Genomic DNA, 22,514 nt, shown 5'->3' on the forward strand with positions numbered 1-22,514 from the left:
TGTTCCCTTTCTGTTCTCATAACCCAGGAAAAAAATGGATGTTAAACTGGATGTTTTGAACATTCAGAAATAATGTTTTCAGGACTTATTGCGAATGTTAGCAAAAGATTCTTAGAACATATTTTTTGATAAAAGCAACTTTTGCTGACATGCTCTTGCTGTCCATCCCCAGCTCATCCTGCAGAAAGACTATCATGTGATCTATGCGTTGGCTCACGTCTGTGGGCAGGACCGCACCCTGCTGGCCAGCATCCTGCTCCGGATCTTAAGACATGAGCGAGCTGAAGCCCCCTTACTGAGGACGTTGAATGACAGAGAAATTAATATGGAGGGTAGGGCTCTTTCTTTTCAAAGTTCAGTATTCAACAGCAAACAGATGTCACAGCTGCATCAAGGCTGGACAGCTTCCCTCAGGCTTGTTCATCATGTTTTAGCTACAGAACAAAGCTTTTACAGTTTTGTTTGTGCATTTTACACAGTTCCTCTTTTCAAGCAATGAACAATTGTTCATTTAATAGACTTAGAAATCAAACGCCTTCTTGAAAATGTGCAGTGCGTTAAGAGAAGGGTTGTCATGATACCAGCATTAGTATTGACTCAATTTGGTATGTGGATGAATTTACAAACTCAACCATCGTGAAAGTTTGCCTCATGAATGTTAGATTGTGACTTGACCTGCAGGAAAGTAATGAGGCAACAACAGCATGAGCTAGTTAATATTTATAAGCTAAGACTCTGCATTCTTAAAATTTACTTCTAATTAATCCATCTTGACGTCTCTAATTCTGAGTGGATTGGACAGTGTAGTTTGGATGTGAAATTAACAATTCATTTGAATGATTAATAGTTAAAAATTAAATCGCAGAAAGAATGATGAATCCAAATACTGAGTGTACATAACTCACCCTTAAGTTGTTCCAAACCTGTATGAATTTCTGTCTTCTGCTGAACACCTTGAGGGTGAGTAAATGATGACAGAATTTTCATTTTTGGGTGAACTATCCCTTTAAATATACATTACAGTTCAGAAGGTTTTTTTTTTTGTTTTTTTTAAAGAAATTAATAGTTGAACTTGGCAAGGATGCATTACATTTATCAAAATGACAGTAAATGCATTTATAATGTTACAAAATTTCAAATGCTTTTTTCATATTTTTAAATACAATGTACTTTCTATTCATCAGAGAATCCTGGTATAAAGTATTACAGTCTCTACAAAACTGTTAAGAAATGTTTCAGCATTTTGGCATGATTTCTGAAGGAAACAACAGGAATTAATTACATTTTAAAATATATATAAATCAAATAAATGCAGCCACAAAATCTTATTACATTTTATTTTTATTTTTAAGTATAAACAATAGCAATGTATAGAAATGGATGCAGTATTTCGGACATTACTTTTTAAATCGGCCGTTGTTTATATAATGAACGTCCCTAAAATGTAGCTTTGTGTTTTGGTTTTGCAGATGAAGCCACAACGCTGTTCCGTGCCACTACTCTGGCCAGTACTTTGATGGAGCAGTACATGAAGGCCACTGCCACACCTTTCGTCCACCATGCCCTCAAAGACACCATACTGAAGATCATGGAAAGCAAGCAGTCCTGTGAGGTAATGGAACCAAACAGAACATTCAGCAGACAAAAATGTCCCACTGTTTACGTCATATACGTCATTTACAGATATAATGTTCCAGCAAGTCTGTTTAATCAATTACCAAAGAAGCATGTCAAAATTATTCAGGAAAATAAGATTTTCTTATCAAGGTGATTAAAATGTTTTGTAGCAAAAATGAGTACACCCTCCTAAAAGTTACTAAATAAAACGTAATACAAATTTTCTGGTGTAAGTTTAAGGCAATGTTTGATCAACAGGTAAGTATGTTGAACCAAAACATTAAAAGAGAAGTAATTTCTTGACAATTAAAAATGTTATATAGCCCACTGAATCATTCTCAGACTTAATGCTGACAACAATGGAGGCACTTGGGAGAGAACTGTCAGGATACTTATTTCTTAGCACAAAAGAGGACAGTGGTACAAGAGGATTACCAAATCATTGTTTTTAAGTGTGAAAATATAGCAAAAGTAACACAGAAATTCAAAAACAATGGACTTGTGACAAGGCCCCTGAAATAATCAGGCCTTCATTATACAGTAAGTTTTCATTTAGTGATGAGGGATTTTTTTGCTAGACAAAGAGCAGGAGAAATACCAAGCAAGTGTTTCAGAGCCAGCAAAAGCTATGAAAAGAGTGAGTGTTTATCTCACAGAGTAAGATGCAGCCTGCAGAAATGACATGCATCGTTGTTGTTCTCACTGGAACTACCTACTGTAGCCAAAGCACAATAAAGTCAGTTAGCCATTTCCAAAGCCCATATTTACAGAAAATATAGATTCTGGGAATCAATACTCTGGTCTCATGAGACCAAACCAATCATTTTGGATCTAACAGCATCCAAAATGTTATGGTGTTGCTAGAGGAGGAGTACAGTGAGAAGTGCCTGGTTCCCACAGTAAAGTTCAGTGGTAGTAAAGCTCTTATATAGGGATGTATGAGTGCTGAAGGTGTGAGGGAGTTGTGCTTAATCAGTGCTGTCATGAATTTCCACACCACTGTGTAATTTAATACACAAACTTGAAACAGAAGATGTTACCCTTTCCTCTTTCCCTGCATTGTTGGGCATTTTTTCAACATGACAATGAGGATATGCATTCTCCCAAGGTGAGAAACCTTCTGTGGACATGTATTGCACTCAATTTTAACACTCTTGAGCGCCGAGAGACGAGTTGAGCAACACTTCCCATTAAAGATCAGGGCATTTAAGGAGCTCATCATCCAGGAGTTAAACAGGACAGATGTGACAGTTTGTCATGAACTTGTACACGAGAAGGATCAGAGTATATTCAAAATTTTGGAGGGCATACTAAGTGCTAGAATATTATACATTTGTTGAATTTAATCTAGGGTGTACTCATTTCTGCAATCCTTAATTTATGGCTAATTATTTTATGGCTATTAACGACATATATTTCTCAGTTTTTATTATGTATATGTTTAATACATTTTAGTATTGTCATATTTCCATGAATTGTATTAGTGATCATAAAGAAAATAAATTTTTTGTATTTGTTCAGAGGGGGTGTACTCATTTATGCTGTGCACTCAATCTGCAAACATTCTGTTCTCCTTGTCCTCATATTTTGTATTTGGTATGTCTGAGCAAAATGCGTCAACATGGGGTTCTCTCCAAAGCTCCTGCCTTGAGAAAATTGGCTTTTGTCAGGTTCCTGTTGGACAGTGAATAAACTGAACTAGCAGTCAGAATCCTTTTTTCCCTCATGTGGAGTGTTTTCTGGTCTCCCTCCATAGCTGAACCCATCTAAACTGGAGAAGAATGAGGATGTTAATCTGAATCTAACTCATTTACTCAACATCCTGTCGGAGCTGGTGGAGAAGATATTTATGGCTGCTGAGATCTTGCCCCCGTAAGCATGATAGCGCACCACAATATAGTGTTCTATAAACATTACTGCTTTGTAGTGCAACCTTATAAATGTGGTACCATACTGTCTACGGATTATCCAGTTTCGGTACAACACTGTATATACTGTAGGGATGCAAAAATGTATCTTCATAGACAAAAAAAACAAAAAAACATTTGCTGTTTATTGGTCAAAATAACATCAGCTTATCATATTGGCCAGAGTTTTTGCACATTCCTACTATATTATCATCTTTTCCATGTAGTGATACATTGATTTGTTTACGGTATTCTTTACTGTACAATGCTGTTTATAGTCTGTGTATTCATAGTTGGTCTGTTTCCTCCCTGTCCAAGGACCCTGAGGTACATTTATGGCTGTCTTCAGAAGTCTGTGCAGCAGAAATGGCCTACCAACACTACAATGAGGACCCGAGTTGTGAGGTAGCAAGTTGTCAAGCTACATTCCACATGTTTACACAGGAACGTCTTGCAAAGTGCCAAAATGTGTTTGTCTCTGTCCCCCAGTGGTTTCGTCTTCCTGAGGCTCATCTGCCCTGCCATTCTCAACCCCAGAATGTTCAACATTATCGCTGGTGAGTGCACAGCTCGCATCACAAGCTCCTATTTCCAGCTGCAACACATTGAGGTCAACAGCCCACTTAGATATTTAATTCTGCACCTGTTAGAGCTTCAGTCTAATAGAAGAGCACTTAACAGTCCAAATGTGTACATGCATAAACATGCGATTGTGATAGTCGACAGATTATGGATGAATTGCACATTTTATATAGACCTGCAAAAAGTTAATTGTTAACAAAGGGTTTTTAAAATTCTTCCTAACAAAAATGTAAGATCATAACAAAAATGATGCTTCAATATATTGCTTCGAAGATCAAGAATGATCTAGGAAAAATATAGTTGATTGAAATTGTCCGGTCAACTTTCAAAAAGAAACTAATATTTGAGCATACTACTTAAAATCCTCTCATTTTAGAATATGAAGTATAGTATTTGTCTCATGACCTTATGGGGAGCTCAAGGCTGCCCCCTACAGGCTGCATTTAAACAATGTCACATGATGTGCAGCTGTTCTATTGTGCTGAAGATCAATACTGTTATATGAAGTTGTTTATGTTGTGTTAAGTGTTCACATAAATTAATGTTTACACATTTTGAGAATGTTTGTTTCAGACGTTACTGTTCAAAAGTTTTCTGTGCTTTTGAAAGAAGTTAATACTTTTTATTCCATAAAAGTGACACTAAAGACATGTTTACATTTCTATTAAATTATTTCAAATGCTTTTCTTTTTAACATCTATTCTTAAGCACCAAATAATATTAGAATGATTTCTGAAGGATCATGTGACACTGAAGACTGGTGTAATGATGCTGAAAATTCAGCTTTGCATTTACAGGAATAAATTAAAAATTAAAATATATTAAAATAATAAAAAAAAAAAATTATCTTAATTTGCAATAACATTTCACAGTATAACTGTTTTTACTTTATTTTCTTCTATATATCATCATAAGAGACCTCTTTCAAAAACAGTAGAAAAAAAAAAAATCTTACTGACCCCACATTTGATTGGTTGGTAGTTTACATGAAAAGTGGGTCGCAATACCATTTTGAGTGGGTATAAAGTATCTCACAGAAGTGAGTACACCCTTCACTTTTTTGTAAATATTTTATTATATCTTTTCATGTGACAACACTGAAGAAATGACACTTTGCTACAATGTAAAGTAGTGAGTGTACCGCTTGTATAACAGTGTAAATTTGCTGTCCCCTCAAAATACCTCAACACACAGCCATTAATGTCTAAACCGCTGACCACAAAAACGAGTACACCCCTAAGTGAAAATGTCCAAATTGGGGAATTTGTCAATATTTTGTGTGGCCACCATTATTTTCCAGCACTACCTTAACCCTCTTGGACATGGAGTTCACCAGAGCTTCACAGGTTATCACTGGAGTCCCCTTCCACTCCTCCATGATGACATCAAGGAGCTGGTGGATGTTAGAGACCTTGCGCTCCTTCACCTTCTGTTTGAGGATGCCTTACAGATGCTCAATAGGGTTTAGGTCTGGAGACATGCTTGGCCAGTCCATCACCTTTACCCTTAGCTTTTTTTTTAGCAAGGCAGTGGTCATCTTGGAGGTTTGTTTGGGGTCGTTATCATGTTGGAATACTGCCCTCCGGCCCAGTCTCCGAAGGGAGGGGATCATGCTCTGCTCATTCATGGCTCCCTCAATGAACTGTAGCTCCCCAGTGCCGGCAGCACTCATGCAGCCCCAGACCATGACACTCCCACCACCATGCTTGACTGTAGGCAAGACACACTTGTCTTTGTACTTCTCACCTGGTTGCCGCCACACGCTTGACACCATCTGAACCAAATAAGTTTATCTTGGTCTCTTCAGACCACAGGACATGGTTCCAGTAATCCATGTCCTTAGTCTGCTTGTCTTCAGCAAACTGTTTTTGGGCTTTCTTGTGCATCATCTTTAGAAGAGGCTTCCTTCTGGGACGACAGCCATGCAGACCAAATTGATGCATTGTGCGGCGTATGGTCTGAGCACTGACAGGCTGACCCCCCCACCCCTTCAATCTCTGCAGCAATGCTGGCAGCACTCATACGTCTATTTCCCAAACACAACCTCTGGATACGACGCTTAGTACGTGCACTCAACTTCTTTGGTCCTTGGCGAGGCCTGTTCTGAGTGGAACCTGTCCTGTTAAAGGTGCTAAAGATGCCAATCGTTTACGCGATCATGATTGGCCCTCTGGCTTGTCAATCACTGCCGTGACGTTCCTTGTGAGAGACATAGGCGGATTGGCCCTCTGGCTTGTCAATCACTGCCATGATGTTCCTTGTGAGAGAGGAGCGCAGCTGCGCGCTCCAGTAACTTTCCAAACTCCAACTCTGTTTTTCAGATCCTCAGAGAGTTCTTTGCCATGAGGTGCCATGTTGAACTTCCAGTGACCAGTATGAGAGAGTGAGAGAGAGCGCGATAACACCAAATTTAACACCTTCTCCCCATTCACACCTTTGACCTTGTAACACTAACGAGTCACATGACACCGGGGAGAGAAAATGGGCCCAATTTGGACATTTTTACTTAGAGGTGTACTCGCTTTTGTGGCCAGCAGTGTTTAGACATTAATGGCTATGTGCTGAGTTATTTTGAGGGGACAGCAAATTTAAACTGTTATACAAGCGGTACACTTACTACTTTACATTGTAGCAGAGTGTCATATATATATATATATATATATATATATATATATATATATATATATATATATACCAAACCTTGGCCAAACCAATTGATAACCACTGCAATAGATATCAGGAGTTCAAAAGTCTAAGACAGTGGGCCTCCCTTCTAACACAACATGCCCTATTCCGCACCTCCCCTAACATGCTCTTGTGCCCCACTGTGGAGTTGCGCCCCACACTTTGAAAACCCCTGGATGGCATTACTAACCCGAATTAATGTGGCATGCCAAAAAAAGTGTAACGCTGCATCCCAAATCAAATATTTCTCAATTATATAGTATGTGAAAAACAGTACGCCAACAGAGTAGTAAGTCCGACTGCATAGCATTTGAAAAACAGTATGTGAAAAGTCCCCGGACAGGCTAGTACTTCCGGTGAGATTCTGAAGTGCACATTCACTAGACACTTTACTATCCCATGAGGCCACAGGAGAGGATTTATGAATGGCAGTGAAGTGACACAACTGACGCTGGTAGGTCATGTGAAAATAACAACATGGTGGATGTAGTACGTCCAAATTTCATTCATACTACCTATATACATACTATATAGAACATGATTTTTTTAATGGTCACGAAGTTCAAATTCAGATGTAGTACCTTCTCAGTATGTGATTTCAGATGCAGTGCAAGTCTTTTTTTCTGGTCAAAAAATTGACTATAGTATAAAAAATTTAATTAACATTGCTAATATAGCTATTTTAGTATGATATGAACGATGATAAAATTGTCTTGTTTTTGCAGACCCTCCATCCTCCACAGCAGGTCGAACGCTCACTCTGGTAGCAAAATCTGTGCAGAACTTGGCCAACCTGGTGGAATTTGGTGCTAAGGTGATTTGATTTTCACGCTGTGTTAGAAAATGAGTTACCCTGAATAGGCGTCAAAGAGTCTGTGAATGCTAATGTTACAGCAGTGGCATATCAACTTTTGTTGTGATGTGTTTGTGTTGCAGGAGCCTTACATGGAGGGGGTGAATCCTTTCATCAAGAACAACAAACAAAGGATGATCATGTTTCTGGATGAGCTGGGGGTAAACTGCCCTGTATCCATTTTTAAAGCAGCATGGGTTGCCTGCAGCTCAGTTTATGAGCTCTGTGTGAAGTACCTTTCCTATAACATTCTCTCTGTGCTGTTTCTCCAGAATGTTCCTGATCTCCCGGAATCTACCGAGCACTTTAGGACTGATTTGTCCCGTGACCTTGCTGCCCTGCATGAGATCTGTGCAACTCATTCTGACGAACTCCGCACCCTCAGCAACGAGAGAGGAGCACAGCAGGTATGTCTCTCTCATGATACATGATAGTAAGAAATATATATAACACATAATGTCCAGTCAGCCGGTCATTATCCCTGACAGAGTGATCATGACCCTGACTTGAATGTATAGACTGACTTTGTGTTGTCGTGTTTATTACACAACTACTTGACAAATAGTAGCTGAAATTATTTTATTTCATAAGATGAAAGAGGCTGTTTTGAGATATGTGAAACTAGCACAGCTATGGAGAAAATAGGTTACCAGGGAAAACCTTCAAATATATAGTTTAGCGGTCATTATACAAACATATTTGACCACAGAATGTCTTGGTTGGCCAATCAGAATCAAGTGTTCCAAAGAGCCATGTGATCATAATTGTGCATTCAATTCACAAAATCAGCATCATAATCAGTCAGCACAACTTCTTGGTCATGCAAATATTTTATAATATTTACATATATCTTTATATAATATTTATTATATAAATAAAAAATAAATATTAAGAACATTTGTGATAATTTAACAATAATTAATAAAATATGATTATTTTACAAACACTTTTATTTCATCATTGTCATATCGCCAAAAACACTACTTTTCAGGAAATGGAGAAAAAAAACATTTTTTTTTTTTATTACACTGTGTTGTTAAAGTTGATATTGTGGCTTTATATATGGAAGGACACGTGCATGTGTCATTATATTATTATTTTGCCAAAATCAAGCTCAAATGGTGTTAATGCGTTTTTTGACCTGTGAATATTGCATCTGAGGCAGTACATCGTATCATGTTTTCAACATTTAGTTTTAAATGTTATTGTGGCTATGTGGGCACTCAGTTTTTTCCATCATTTGGCCAAAATCTCAAGTTATAAAAGATGAAGTGCTAGGCACCTGCTGTTTAAGACAGGATTGGCTATGACTCGACGACAAATGCTAGACTAAGACACTCTTCTCTGCTCCTCAAATACATAAAACATTAGCCTTTATATATAGTATTTCTTGAGTAAAGAAAACACTGTACTTATTCAAACAACCAGTTCTTTATTGACCCAAGCAGACACGGCCTAAAATGTGTGTGGCACTTCATTCTAGGCATGTGACGGTATCAAATTTTCATGTTGCGAATAATTGATGAAGCTTTTATCAGGGTATACGGTATTATCACGATATTAAAATAAGTTGCAAAACCATTTTTGTCAGTTTAACAGGTTTAAGAACTCTTTTTGTAATAAAACAAAAACAACTGACTGAAATTTTCAAACAGATTAAAATGCAAAAGAATTAGGCTATAACGAACAACAGATAACACTTTACTCTATTTAATGCATTAACTAAGATTGAGCAATAGCTACATTTGTTACAGAAAGTGTTATTTTTTGTTAATGTTAGTTTAGAAGCACAACTGATCATTGTTAGTTTTATCTCAGGTCCATTAAATAAGTTATTTTGATTTTAGTAATGTTATTAAACAGTAACTAAGAAATTAACATTAATAATAATTAATACTTTATAAGAATTTTTATTGTCAGTTTAGTGATAATGAATTAACATGTTAACTAATGAAGCTGTATGTTTTCAAAGTTTTACTGAACAATAACAAATAATCAGAACATTTCTAATCATTAGGGCATGTTGTAGTCTAGATTAAAATATAAAAATGTTTAGGTTTGAAAATAAATATCCTTTTAAGTCGTTTTTAAGTATTCACTATTTGGTGCTGTGATGAACAACACTGAGATTACAAAAAAATGAATGGCTGTTTGAAGCATTTTAAAAACTTCACTAGCGCAGTTACTTTGTTTGCACGGTTTCCGTGGTAACCACTGCACGCTGCTGTTCCATCAGAGTGAATGCGCACTTTCATTCAGCTCGTCTCCTTCACTGGTTCCGCCATGTGCTTCTCGTGCACGTTGGGATTGTTTACATCTGAGCGCGTGTTCTTTTGACGCAGAATACAGCGGTGTTGTGCATTTTATACGATTGATGGGTAAAGTATTCTTAATTGCATTATAAAAACATATTATTATTATAAATAATAATTACGGTATTCTAAAGTGCCCATGTTTACAATATCGTGCATATTCTTATCGCAATTTATCGCATAACCGAATATCGGCACAAGTCTATTTCATTCATGATAGAATGGATGGAGTTACAAGTGGAGTTTACTGACAGTTTTGAGGATTCAATGGAGTTACGAGGTTTAGGCCACATTCACACCGTCATTTTTTGGAATTGACAACTGCATTTACTTACAGGTGTAAGTCTTGAAATGTTTCGTTCACACAGCAACTTTCAGTAGCGTTTGGAACACTGTCAGTATGAACGTGCAGCGAGTGTCAAGCCCATATTCTCTTACTAGTAACCATGACGACAGTGACCACTGACCAACGTAATATTAAAGATGGCGACATCCATAAAACTGAAAAGTATTATCACTTTTCACATGACAAGAGACTAACAGAACCGCAAGTTCATCCATCAAAACTTCATTAACCAACAGCAGCATGTAAACACGCGTTATAATTTTTTTTTTTTTTGTAAACACAATTTCAACCCAATAAAATATTTTAGAGCTTGGCATACCTTTTATTCAAGGTAAGCAAATAGGCATGTAAAGTAAATAAATAAATAAATAACTAGAAAAAAACATTTTAAAATTAGGCTATCTCATACATATCCAGGTTTTCCAGCCCTGTTTCTTTGTCTTATTTTAAATAATTTGAAGTCATCTTGAGGCTCCCTTGGAAGTTTACTGAGGTCCCCTGGTTGAGAAACATATGTGTGGTGTAGTACTTGAATTGGAACAATAAAAGTGCCGGTACTCCCAATGCTCAGCTGAAAATCCTGAAAAGGGACTGTGCGGTGGACTTCCGTGCACACATGTCGGAAGTGGTGGTACTGCATACCGTTGCATACTAGCCCATTTCAAGCACTGATGTGTTTTAAGTCAACTTTGAAAAATGTTCTTTTAAGTAAGTCACCCACTGTGTGCAAACATTAATAAAAAGGCCACCAGATGGTCAAAAAATGATTCGACATCACAAGTGTTCCCTGTGCCAAACCCAGCAGGTGAAGATTATAATGCTATTATTGCCCATTGTCTTTCTCTTCTTCACAGCACGTGTTGAAAAAGCTGCTGGCCATCACTGAGCTCCTCCAGCAGAAACAGGTGCACTATGCCATGTCCAACAGCAACAGGTAGTTCCACCTCGGTCATTTTGTCTGTCAGTTTGTCTCTGTCTTCCTGGAGTAGCCAATGGGACCCCAGCATGCTCCACCCTCATCCCCATGTCAGTTCCCACCCTTCCCACATCTTCCATCATCCCTTTTCCTTGCGCCTCATTGTCTGTGCCACGAGAACTATGCAAAATACAGCTGCAAAACAAAACGGCCGGACTCCCGAAGTCCGACACCAATGACTTTATAATCACACGCCCAAAACGTTCGGTTTGACTGCTCGCAGTATCTTGGGTACATATCAATTTAACAGACTGGTCGACCAACCGGTGACCCATTTAGTCCACAGAATAATGTTTTTGAATACAGGTTGCCAAAGTGTTTCTCTTCATCTGCTTGATCTGAAACTGAACTGACACAAGGCTGCAACGATTCTTCTCTATAACTGGATTATGAGCTAAAATGATTTTTATACTGTAATTTGTTACTGATTTACATGGCTATGAATATGCAAAATGTGCTCAGACTAGTGTTCTTTGTTCTTTTTCCTGTTCCGTTTAGTTCGAATTGTGCTGTAGACTGGATTTTGTTTTTCTTTTTATCATCCTCAGAGAGTATGATTATTTTATATCAGAACAATAAATTCTCTTGCTGGAATCATGAGTATATAATTTGAGGTAACCTGATTTGTTTTCCATATTGTACTTGTGTTTGATTGGTTCAGTCTTCCCTGAGACAAATTCAAAGCCAGGCACGTTCTCAGGAGAAAAGTTCATGGTAAAAAAAAAAAAAATGTTTACATCAGTAAAGATTGTATCAGGAATGCATGCACTTATTAAACATGTTTTATAAAGTATTGACTGGCTTATGTCTCAGATCAGCTCGTGAAAGCAGCTTTTGAAAATAATACAGCTGTTGTGCTCTAAAAATATTCTAGTGTTTGTCTACGTTTTCGGTTCTTGATTTTAAATAAAGAACCATTGTTATGGTTATCGACAGCATCTGTGATGTCAATTGAGCATAACTTGAACCCAGAACACTCCTTTTACACCAGTTTTCTTTAAGGAGACTGTACTGTAAGACATCTGCTAAATGACCATTGCAAGCAGATCTTTGACTTCAAAAACATTTTTTGAATGGTAATCTTTCACCAAGGCTGCATTTATTTGATCAGAAATACAGATATATAAAAGTAATATTAAACATTACCACCAGAAACAAAAAGAAGAAATGTTGAAAACAGTTCTGCTGCTTAATATTTTGGTGGGAACCGTGAATTTTTTTGGTATTCTTTGATTAACATTTGTTCAACTTATTTGAAAGATTTTCTGGTAACAATATGAAAGTCTTTACTGTCACTTTTAATTAATTGAATTGAATAAAATTATTTCTTAAAAAAAAATCACCACCACCAATTATGGAAATAAAATATTTTATTTTAACAGAAGTAAAAGACTTGCATGACATTTTACTGAAATATTTACAATCTAGTTTGAGAAAGTGTCCTGTCAGTGATGACAAGTGTCAAATGGAATCACTCAACCCGTTCATGAAAAAAAAAAAACATTGAGGATGTTGCTGATTTAAAAATTCCACCGTCACAATGCATCCAAATCCTCATCAGTCCATTCCTGCAAAACAGAAAACCCATAAGCTTCAAGTGGCAGCCTGAAGACATGCATTTGAGGAACAAATCTAAACTTACTTCCTCAGCAACCATCTGCCTTTTCACAACGTGATCGTCATCTTCATATCCATGTTTTCTTTTCCTGAAGGACATGGACAGAGGAAAGCATCAGAACCATGCGCTGTTATCATCCGAAGACTGCATTCATTTAGTGACTGTCTTTGGAGACTCATCACACTCACACACATCTAAGCATGCAAACTAGTGCATCACTGTAGCTCATAAATGTGTAGTCATAGATCATACGTAGCTTTTGTCCGTGTCAATTTGTTGTTTAACTGTAAAGTCAACAGAAAAGTGCACACAGGTGAAAAACAAGCTTATCCATAACAGAGGCATCAAAATGCCACAGCCTTCTGAAAGTGCTTAACATTTCTTATGGCTCACTATAAAATCGCTCAAGGTCACAATGCCTAATTTTGTCTTTATTTTGCAGAACTGAATGTACCTTTATGGCTGTAGCCACCACTATCCAGATCCTCTAAAAGAAAAGATTTGTAGCAAAGACAGCAAGACTTGTTGCAAGATGCAAAGGAAGAAGATGGATGCGCGAACCAAGTTTTGCTCTGACTCTAGATAGGCAACACACTGCCAATCTCTCAAACCTACTGATTCAAAACTTGAATTCACAGACAAGCCATCAAACAGATGGTTAGGAGGTTATATCCATCGAAAAGTGTATCTTGGATCTTCCAATACTGAAAATCATGAACGCTCCAAGAGAACCAAAATCGAGTGTAAATCGGAAATGCTTGTTGACTAAACCCCTCTTGGAGACTTCTGCAAAATCAACGTGGATCCGTCCGACTTCGATTCATAGTGCTGGCGTAAGCGGTCTGGGAGCCGCGAGTGCTAGACTGGTATCTGTAGCAAGCAAGAACTTCGGCACTGCATTGCTTTTGACCATCAGGGAAGCAAGATGCACTTCTGGTGCAAGCCTTAAAAACCGTCTCTACACTCAATTCTGCCGCACAACCTCTTCCTGTTTTCGACTGCGGTTTCAGGTGCAGGTAGGCTTAGATCCTAAAGATAGCAACTGATTCCTATCTTACCTACTGAGCCGCTTCGCTTGACAAGATGCTGCATCCTGGCTTTTATCTCCAAACCAGTGTTTGTGTGTGATACATGAGCAGATCAGTGAGACCGATTCAATTTTGGAGGATAGATTACACAAGGTTGGTGCATGTGCCCACTTTTAATAACCTGCCCCCTGTTCTTCCACTGAAGCAACAGCAACAAACTCCAGCTCAAATTCATTTTGTAGCTTTTCCCCAGAAAGGGCCAAGTGGATTATGGGCTTCCTGGTTCATTTCATATGATAAAAGAAAGACCTACTGACTATCAAACTGTATTGTTTAATAATATCAGCCTGTTTGTGTTTATCAGACTTGCTTAAGGAGTTAATCTGGCAGTTTTTTGATGTGTAGTATTATTCCCTGAATTATATAAAACCGCAAAACTTATCTAGATGATTCTACAATGTCTTTTTGTTGGACAGGTAGTTGCATTGTCCTGTACTCGCTGAGACCCTTAAAAAAGAAAGTACTGAGGTGGTACCATCGGTGATATCTGATGCTAATACCATGGTGCTCTGACATACATCCCTGTAATGAAAGATTACGGTGGTACATGTCCTAAAAACATGGTAATACCCCATTACATTTATGTTAGTATGAGGTGTGTGTTCACTACCACGGACTCGAAACGGCTCACTCTGTATTTATGTCCTGTTTTCATCTACAGCTCATGTAGGGGATTCTCTACAGTACATTTAGCTGCATTTTATGACCCAGCAAATCTATGAAAAGCATGACGCAGATTTACTTTCTTTTTTTGTTCGTTTTGTATTTCAGGTAGTTCATGTATTTTTATTTTTCTATTTTATACTTAAAAAAAAAAAAAAAAACCTTTTGCATCTTAGATACAAAACACCAAGTGACTAACCTGGCTGAATAAAACTTAGTATGATTAGTTGTGTGCTTTTTAAACTGACTGATCTGCTTAAATCTATTAAGTACTGTGTCATTTTATTTTTCCCACAAATACTCACAAGTTTGTAGCAAATTCAGCATGAATCCTTTCCAGTTTCTGTTTGCAGGCATCGACTTCCTCAGCTTTGGGAAACTCGTATGCTTTAACAAGACTTGTTATTCCTATAATGAAAACAAGACAATAACAAATTGATAATCCTTGATAATTCAAAGATTACCTTTACAAGGTACAAAATAATGACAAGCTTCTAGCAAAAAGTATCTGTTTTTTCCAAGATGAAAGTTTCAATTATGCACAACGCAAACCTTCTGATATGATACACACTACTACCATTGTAAAGTTTGGGGTTGGTAAGATTTTTTTGATGTTTCTGAAAAGTCTTGCTCACCAGTTTAAATGTAATTTATTCCTGTGATGGTAAAACTGAATTTTCTGCATCATTACTCCAGTCTTCAGTGTCGCATGATCCTTCAGAAATCATTCTAATATGCTGACTTGGTGTTATAAAAGTAGTAATGATATTTTTTTGCGTGCTAGTGTGCATTAAGTCCACACAGGGTTACAGTACGGAAGGCTTTGAATGGGTCTTCTATATTCTATAAAGTTATAGTCTAAATCAGGGGTCTCCAAACTGGAGGTCTGTGGTCCTGGAGGGCCGCTGCCCTGCAGAGTTTACAGGTTGGAACGACATGAGGGTAAATAATTAATGACAATTTTCATTTTTGGGTGAACTAACCCTTTAAACACACCTGAACTATCTAAACAGCTAATCAAGGTCTATTTGGATATACTAGAAACTTCCAGTATTCAGTTTTAAATGACCAAAAACACATTAATTATTTACTTTTCGCTGTTGACTTGTCGCTTTGCTAACGTCATATCCGCCCTTCTCAGATTGGTTTACTCCGCTTCCTGTTTGCTCGGATTTGCTCCGCCCTAGAAATCGAATTGATTCGATGGCCGACCAGACTCATCCGCTGGTACAGTGGTGAGGCTGGATTTTCCAGGCAAGGTGTGTTGGGGCAAGTTTGAGCTAACTCTGCAGGACGGAGGCCCTCCAGAACAGAGTTTGGTCGAGACTATAAAGTTTTTAGAATGTCATTTCACAGCACTATGGATCTTTAGAAAATAAACCTCTCATAAAATAACTTTGATGAATTTACAGGCCATCGGTTATCAGATTTACTGACTGAATATGTTATGAAGGTTTGGGGGGGGGTGAAGGAAAAACACTTACGTCTCATTGACTCATACATCTTAGAGAGGGTCTCTTTATCCTCTTTAAGCCCCATGCACTCAGTTAAATATCTGTAAATGTCAAAGAAACAATTTTTTTTTACACCTTGCCATCTCCAGTGTTAGAATCTCAGAATTCTGAAGGAGAAACCTACGCCTCGATCTTCAGGCCAGCACGCGCAGCACTGTTGAGGATGGCGGTGAGGGCGATCTGAGACGGAGAGAAGAGGAGTCCGGCATCTGTCATTGCTGCTCTGTTGAGAAAGTCTTCTGCACTTTTTCTCAGCATCTCTGGGTTCTCTAACAATGGGTATCTGGTCTGCGAATACAGAAACCATGCACTCAAATTTACTTTATCTGTTTAACTTTAAAAAATGAAGTGCCTATGATCTCTGGCGCCATTTGAGCAGCTCGGCCAATGGCGTGCCTTTGGAGTGGGACTGCCTGCAAGCAGGCTTCAGACTCACCTTCAGGTCAATCAGAAAACCCTCCAAGGGCCGATACGGATTGTGAACAACCAGATGAAAATTTAGCTGCTGGATAAGGAGCAGCTCATACTCCAGAATCTGTTCTAGAGCCCTCTCCTGTCCCGCTGGGCTGTCCTGAAGGTTCCCCACAAACTGAGTGCTGGACACATTAAACTCATCCACTTTACAGGAGAGATACGCACATGTCAGCCTACAAAGGTAAAGCGTGAAGGTCAGAAGTGCAAAATCTCAATAAAAAAAAAATAAAAAAATCACGAAATTATAACTTATTCCACGCTGTCGACACGCTTACATTATTGTCCGAGGGTGGTACTCCATTAAAGAGTTGTTCAAATAGAATCTTCGAAAATACATACAAGCTGTTCCCTGAAAAATATATACAGGTTAAACAAAAAGCCAGAACAACAGAACAAGATGATCCCATCTTTAACTGATATAAAACTGATATTAATTACCACAACAGATTTGGGCATCGCAGGCTTGAACATGGCACAGAAGTCTAACAATCGCTTCTCATAGTGTCTGAAAAGCACTTTCTCTTCCCGTCCATCAAGAAACATGGATTCATTTATTCCAGGCTGAAAACAGATATGAAGATATAATAAGATTGTGGTCCATGCTGTTTAACACTAAATTAATTATTTCATTGTGGTGAGATATAGATATATATATATATACACACACAGTATATAGTACATAAAGAACTCCAAATTGTGACTTACCTTAGCACTGGATAGGGCTTTTGAGCAGAACTTCTGATTAGCTTCATGTCTTAATTTATCTAAAGTTTCCTCTTTATCATAAGTCCAGAATTTCTTCTGTGAGCTGTTGTGGTACATGTTGAATAGTAGGCTGTGGATAGAACAATACACATATGATTACACAGCAAATACGTGTTGTTTGACATCCTACAGCTCTCGTGCATAAGCCCAGTTGGTAGCAGACAAATATACACATATAACTAACTGTTACTCATTTCTAGTATTTAAGTTAATGTACTGTACTTCCGAGGCAATGTTTTCATATCTCATTAAAAGTATAGTTCAATCTCACCCCTCTTGGGCACACGGTGATGTTCCGCCTGTGTAGTAAATCGAGGATGAGTTTACAAATATTAAACGGTTGTAAAAGATTCAGCTGATCTTTGTTTCAACCAAGATTTCAACAGTAGACATGCGTGCTTTCAAACATCGCGAGAACGCGTCGCGTGCCATTTACGCCACTCTTTAGGCGCCTTTAGATGATGTCGATTGTGTTCCTCACTCACGAGTCTGATTCGTTTCAGCGAGTCGGTTCTTTCAAACGGCTTGTTTCAAAGAATCGGATCAAACAAACAATTCAGCAATTATTGTACTTCATGGCCTCAGCTTATCACACCCTCTAAAATGACCAATTAAAGTAATTTATGAACACGGACTTTGATTAGGTTTTATTAACAAGGGTGTTTATTCAAATTACTTAGTTTCTTTCCATGACAAACGTTTTTACGAAATGAATTTGGATAACACATGAAATGGTACGCTTACAATTATAATAAACACTGAATGATTCGTATTCGTGTTGATAAACTGTCATACAATCATGACATAAACACATTCCCGGTATATTTGTAAACTGACCCGAGCAGTGACAAACAGCAGTTTACAAATAAAACGCACTGAGATTGTGTTGAGAATCATTCTGACCGAACCGGTTCAACTGATTCACTGAAAATATCCGACTTAAAAGAATCGCCTCCAGAGTCCATCGCTTTTCAAAAGCATTTAAACATGGCCACAAGGAAATATGTCCGTAGATCAATTCAGGAAAAAAAGCGTCTACTAGAGAAATATGATCAACTTCCTCCAATGTCCCATAGCGCTGCTGCGCGTCTGCTAAACGTCTCGGGATCTCTGCTTACTTTCTGGCTCCGGAAAAGGAATATGAAAACTGCCAAGTCTAAACTTCCCAGGATTGTCTTTCCATCTCGCAAGACGCCTCGCGTTGAAGCTGCACTGTGGAAGTGGGTCGATACTTGTCTCGAGAACGGTATTACAGTCAATGATTTGATAATTCGGAAAAAAGCGATTCAAGTGGCTAAAGAAATGGGTCTCCACAATTTCAGGGCGAGCACAGAGTGGTTGACACGCTTCAAAACCCGGGAGGGAGTAATACGACAGATGTTTGACCGAAAAGACGCGCCAGTAGAGCCCAAATCTTGTAATGCACCGGCGGAGCGGGTTAAAGAGCATAAGAAAGACCTCACAACCAAACCGACGTACCGAATCGAAGCTGCGCTGTGGCGGTGGATCGATTATTCCCGAGAGAACGGTATCCACGTAAATGAATCAATGATTCGTTCAAAAGCGGCTCGGTTGGCCAGGACGGTGGGTCACCGTAACTTCAGGGCGAACACAGACTGGTTTAACCGCTTTAAAACCCGAGAGGGAGTAATACGAGCGATGTTCCAGAATCGACCAGAAGAGCTCACATCTGAAAATAAGGCGGCGGTGCCAAGGATGGACTTTACATCTACAAAGATCCTGCAAATTGAAGGCGCGCTTTGGAGATGGATCGATCGCTCTCGTGAGAACGGCATTACAGTAAACGAGTTAAAGATTCGTTCAGAAGCGACTCGGTTGGCTAGGATGATGGGTTTCCGTAACTTCCGGCCAAGCAGAGACTGGTTCAGCCGCTTTAAAATCCGGGAGAGAGTCGTACGCGGGACGTTGCTGGTCGACCAGCCTTCAGAAAACACATCAAGTGACCAAACTGAGAACGAAAGCGCGTCCGAACACGAGCGTGTAATGCAAGCCAGCATGAGCCAATCTAACTATGAAAGCCAAGCACTAGCGGATCTGGACGTCCCAAAACTCGATCCAGCAGTGGTCACAGCTGAGCTCAATGGCGATTTACACACTGTCACTGTACCCTCACTTTGGCAAATGAAGGAGGCTATGAAAACACTGGCGACCGGCTTACTGTACAGAGGATTCTGCGACTTTAAACTGCTTCATCAATTTGAAAAAGAGGTTGATACTGTTGTGAGAAGATCTTTGACCCTGGGATCATAAAATCCTGGTTTAAATGCATCTGTATTGAAGTCTACAGTTGCTTTTTAGAGACTAGTGTGTAGTGAAATAACGGGACAGGTGCTACGCAAACGCGCTCTCTCAGATGACCACATGGGGGCGCCAAGTGTTTAACACATTCAAATAAGTGGTTCCATCAAGTGTTCATTTTAATCCACCTTTTATTTTGTAGCATTGATATGTATTGCATTATTAAGGTCTTTAATTTGTCATTTGATTTTGGCTTGAATTTTTGAGCCGTGTTTTAATGATACATTTGTTTTTGTTTTTTTACATAAAAGCGTTAATAAAATACCATGTTGCTGACTCCTTCTCATTTTGTACATGAATAACAGTAAATCAGACAAAATATTAGCTTTTTTTTTTTTTTTTAACTGAAGCTTATAAAGCAAGACAATAAATTACCAAGCTCCTATATGAGTAGGGCTGTGTAACCTAATTTGCATAAACATGAGTAATTTATGAATAATAAATGTCCTTGTATTCAGCGTGATCCATTAATTTGCATATCACCATGGCACTAGTTATTTTTCCTGTGTGCTGTGCTACCATGAAGCGATAAGAGCCTGCACAGAACTGAATCAAAAGGTGAGTGTTTATTGCCTTTTTACACTCTAGTCTCCTGCTGTAGTTGATATATATGTTTTAAACTAAATAACTTTGTTTTTTTTTTGTTTTGTTTTTTTGAGTGTGCATAGGCTGTTGTATGCTTGTAGTGATGTTGTCAGTATGTGACTGCAATCACTATCATGTACTACACATTGTGTGAATTGCATAAACATGATGTTTCGTTGCATTATTGATGAGATCCGAGCTCTGCCGTATAGGTGAAGTGATGGATCATGAGTGTATTGCTGTCTACTACACCAAAGATGATACCAAATATATAAATATGTCTTTTAATGGCAGCTTCTCAGACCCTTGATCAGTATTTTTATTTTATTTTTTTTTTATCATTATCAGGTGGTCTGGTGGAATGAAAAGCACAGGTATGGTCACAGCATTCTGCTGCCGTATACGATTCCTACTTGTGAATCCATCAGAGGTCATTTGCATGATCTGTTTGTCATGCAGCATCTGATTTCTGCTATCAGCAGCACTGCCTTCAGCCTAGAAATGCGGGCTTTGGGTTGCCAAGGAAATTCACAGTTTGACATTTGTGTTTAATGCAGGTGGAAATGAGTAAGGTGTCAGAGCTTTTATCCTTAAATTGTGAATATATTCTGGCAGATGACTTTATTATCAGCTGATGTCTTTGGGTGTTGTTGTTTCAGTCTGTACTGAAATCAGATGTGTCCCACACAGTTTATCTTTATCTTAGCTGTCAATATTTCCTCTCTGTAATTTCTACAAATGATACATACTGATGGTTATGAATAAATCAATGTCCAGCCATGGCAAATTGATAGTGTGGAGAGATAGAAATGTCTTGTATACTGTCGACATGATGAACAGCTGTCACACAGTGTCCCCTGAATCACCCAAATATGCAAGATTATTGTGTGGAGGCTCGCTGTTGAGAGCAAATCAATAGTGCTTTAATAAACCAGTTATGTTGTATTCAAGCTGAAGCATGTGTTATGCACATATTGAAAGTGTATGTTGATGCTATCGTGGCATGTCGTGGCATTGACCCCACTCCTTATTTCTTTAGTAGATTACAATCTGCTTTATAGTTGCAGGCATGCAGCAATAAAGAACCCTTGAAAACACTTCCGTGGTGTTTACCTGCATAATACCAGCCAACGTTACCCATCTGAATGATTGTCTTCTAGAGGCTATACATTATTGCTCATGCATGTTGCAAGAACATCCGTTTAGAGTTAGACGATCCATTGCTGTGGCCTTTCTTAACTTAACAACATAACAAGTCAGCACAGATTCTATAACGAACCAGAACTCGCTACATTCAGTGCAGTAAGTTGGAAGATATTATGTAAATTTGCTTAGTTATGTAAATTTGTACCCAATAGCACTTCTCATCCAACTTAGTGCAATATCTAGGACCTCCTTTGTAAAATGTTGTACATATTACTTTTCCACTTTAGACGTGAATAATGTTACTCCTGTTTTTATAGACAATTCTTTTTTTCTGTTATTTATTTGTTGCTATACTTAAAGTAAGAGACTTTATAATTTTTTTTTTGATATAATAGGGATGCATTATATATCAGAATTATATTGGTTAATGACTGACACGACATTTTATCATTTATAATTATCAGTATTTTTATATTTAGAAGATGACGGCTAAGGTGAAACACTATTATTTTTATATATAATTAATATATAATGTTTTTTTTTTACTGTACATTATAATGTGATACATTTAAAACCAATTATTTTAATTTTGATTTTCTTAGACAAAATAGCAAAGACTATTCAAATATTGTCCATTAATTGGGCTAAATATTGGCACGAAATTAAGTATCAGTATTTTTATATTTAGAAGATGATGGCTAAGGTGATACACTATTATTTTTGTCAATATATAATGTACATTTTTTACTGTACATTATAATGTGATACAATAAAAAACAGTTATTTTATTTATTTATTTTAATATTAATTTACTTAAGAATATTCAAATATTGTCCATTAATTAGGCTAAATATTGGCACAAAAATCCAAAGTTATTTATTTTTTCAATCAAAATTGATCTTTTGTCGCCTTCGCCGAAAAGGAAAAAAAAATCGAATCAAGTAACCATTAATATGCAAGAACAGCAAAATCAAATTCCTCCTCCAAAGTGAAAGAACAAATTCCCCAACAGTCAAATGCATGTTGACAGTGATTAATATTTAGTATTTATAGTTTTTTTTTTT

General features: G+C 37.8%; 3 protein-coding genes across 4 annotated transcripts in view; 2 read left to right on the forward strand and 1 right to left on the reverse strand.

The window, feature by feature from the left end:
• Window positions 1-14,940, forward strand: part of rasa1a (RAS p21 protein activator (GTPase activating protein) 1a) — a 55,829-nt gene extending 40,889 nt beyond the window's left edge. The window contains exons 17-26 of one of the 2 annotated variants that reach the window (XM_067405496.1): window positions 173-332; window positions 1,470-1,612; window positions 3,374-3,489; window positions 3,843-3,929; window positions 4,014-4,081; window positions 7,517-7,605; window positions 7,728-7,805; window positions 7,917-8,051; window positions 11,157-11,236; window positions 13,339-14,940. In XM_067405496.1, coding sequence (XP_067261597.1) covers window positions 173-332; window positions 1,470-1,612; window positions 3,374-3,489; window positions 3,843-3,929; window positions 4,014-4,081; window positions 7,517-7,605; window positions 7,728-7,805; window positions 7,917-8,051; window positions 11,157-11,236; window positions 13,339-13,387 — 1,005 coding nt within the window. In that variant the 3' untranslated portion in view covers window positions 13,388-14,940. Of the gene's footprint in view, window positions 1-172; window positions 333-1,469; window positions 1,613-3,373; window positions 3,490-3,842; window positions 3,930-4,013; window positions 4,082-6,427; window positions 6,656-7,516; window positions 7,606-7,727; window positions 7,806-7,916; window positions 8,052-11,156; window positions 11,237-13,338 lie in introns of those variants that run through there. The other variant, XM_067405497.1, reaches the window with a different exon arrangement.
• On the reverse strand, window positions 11,236-17,903 carry ccnh (cyclin H). The gene is made up of 10 exons (XM_067405499.1): window positions 17,672-17,903; window positions 17,341-17,470; window positions 17,074-17,196; window positions 16,911-16,984; window positions 16,598-16,808; window positions 16,286-16,449; window positions 16,132-16,202; window positions 14,953-15,055; window positions 12,921-12,984; window positions 11,236-12,846 (listed from the first exon to the last, which is right to left on the reverse strand). Exons 2-10 carry the CDS (start codon window positions 17,455-17,457, stop codon window positions 12,814-12,816), a joined length of 960 nt encoding a protein of 319 aa, XP_067261600.1. The 5' UTR covers window positions 17,458-17,470; window positions 17,672-17,903; the 3' UTR covers window positions 11,236-12,813.
• Window positions 17,904-18,083: 180 nt separating this feature from the next.
• LOC137033560 (uncharacterized) lies at window positions 18,084-21,188 on the forward strand. Its single transcript, XM_067405498.1, has one exon. It carries the CDS (start codon window positions 18,388-18,390, stop codon window positions 19,669-19,671), a length of 1,284 nt encoding a protein of 427 aa, XP_067261599.1. The 5' UTR covers window positions 18,084-18,387; the 3' UTR covers window positions 19,672-21,188.
• Window positions 21,189-22,514: the final 1,326 nt, after the last annotated feature.

Source organism: Chanodichthys erythropterus, chromosome 13, assembly GCF_024489055.1.
Source record: "Chanodichthys erythropterus isolate Z2021 chromosome 13, ASM2448905v1, whole genome shotgun sequence".
Classification (NCBI taxonomy): domain Eukaryota; kingdom Metazoa; phylum Chordata; class Actinopteri; order Cypriniformes; family Xenocyprididae; genus Chanodichthys; species Chanodichthys erythropterus.

Coding starts and splice junctions, on each gene's coding strand:
- LOC137033560 (XM_067405498.1), top strand. CDS start 18,388: ATGGCCACAAGGAAATATGTCCGTAGATCAATTCAGGAAAAAAAGCGT.
- ccnh (XM_067405499.1), bottom strand. CDS start 17,457: ATGTACCACAACAGCTCACAGAAGAAATTCTGGACTTATGATAAAGAG. Junction 16,985..17,073: donor CGATGCCCAAATCTGTTGTG/GTAATTAATATC, acceptor TATATTTTTCAG/GGAACAGCTTGTATGTATTT. Junction 15,056..16,131: donor GATGTATGAGTCAATGAGAC/GTAAGTGTTTTT, acceptor TTTTCATTATAG/GAATAACAAGTCTTGTTAAA.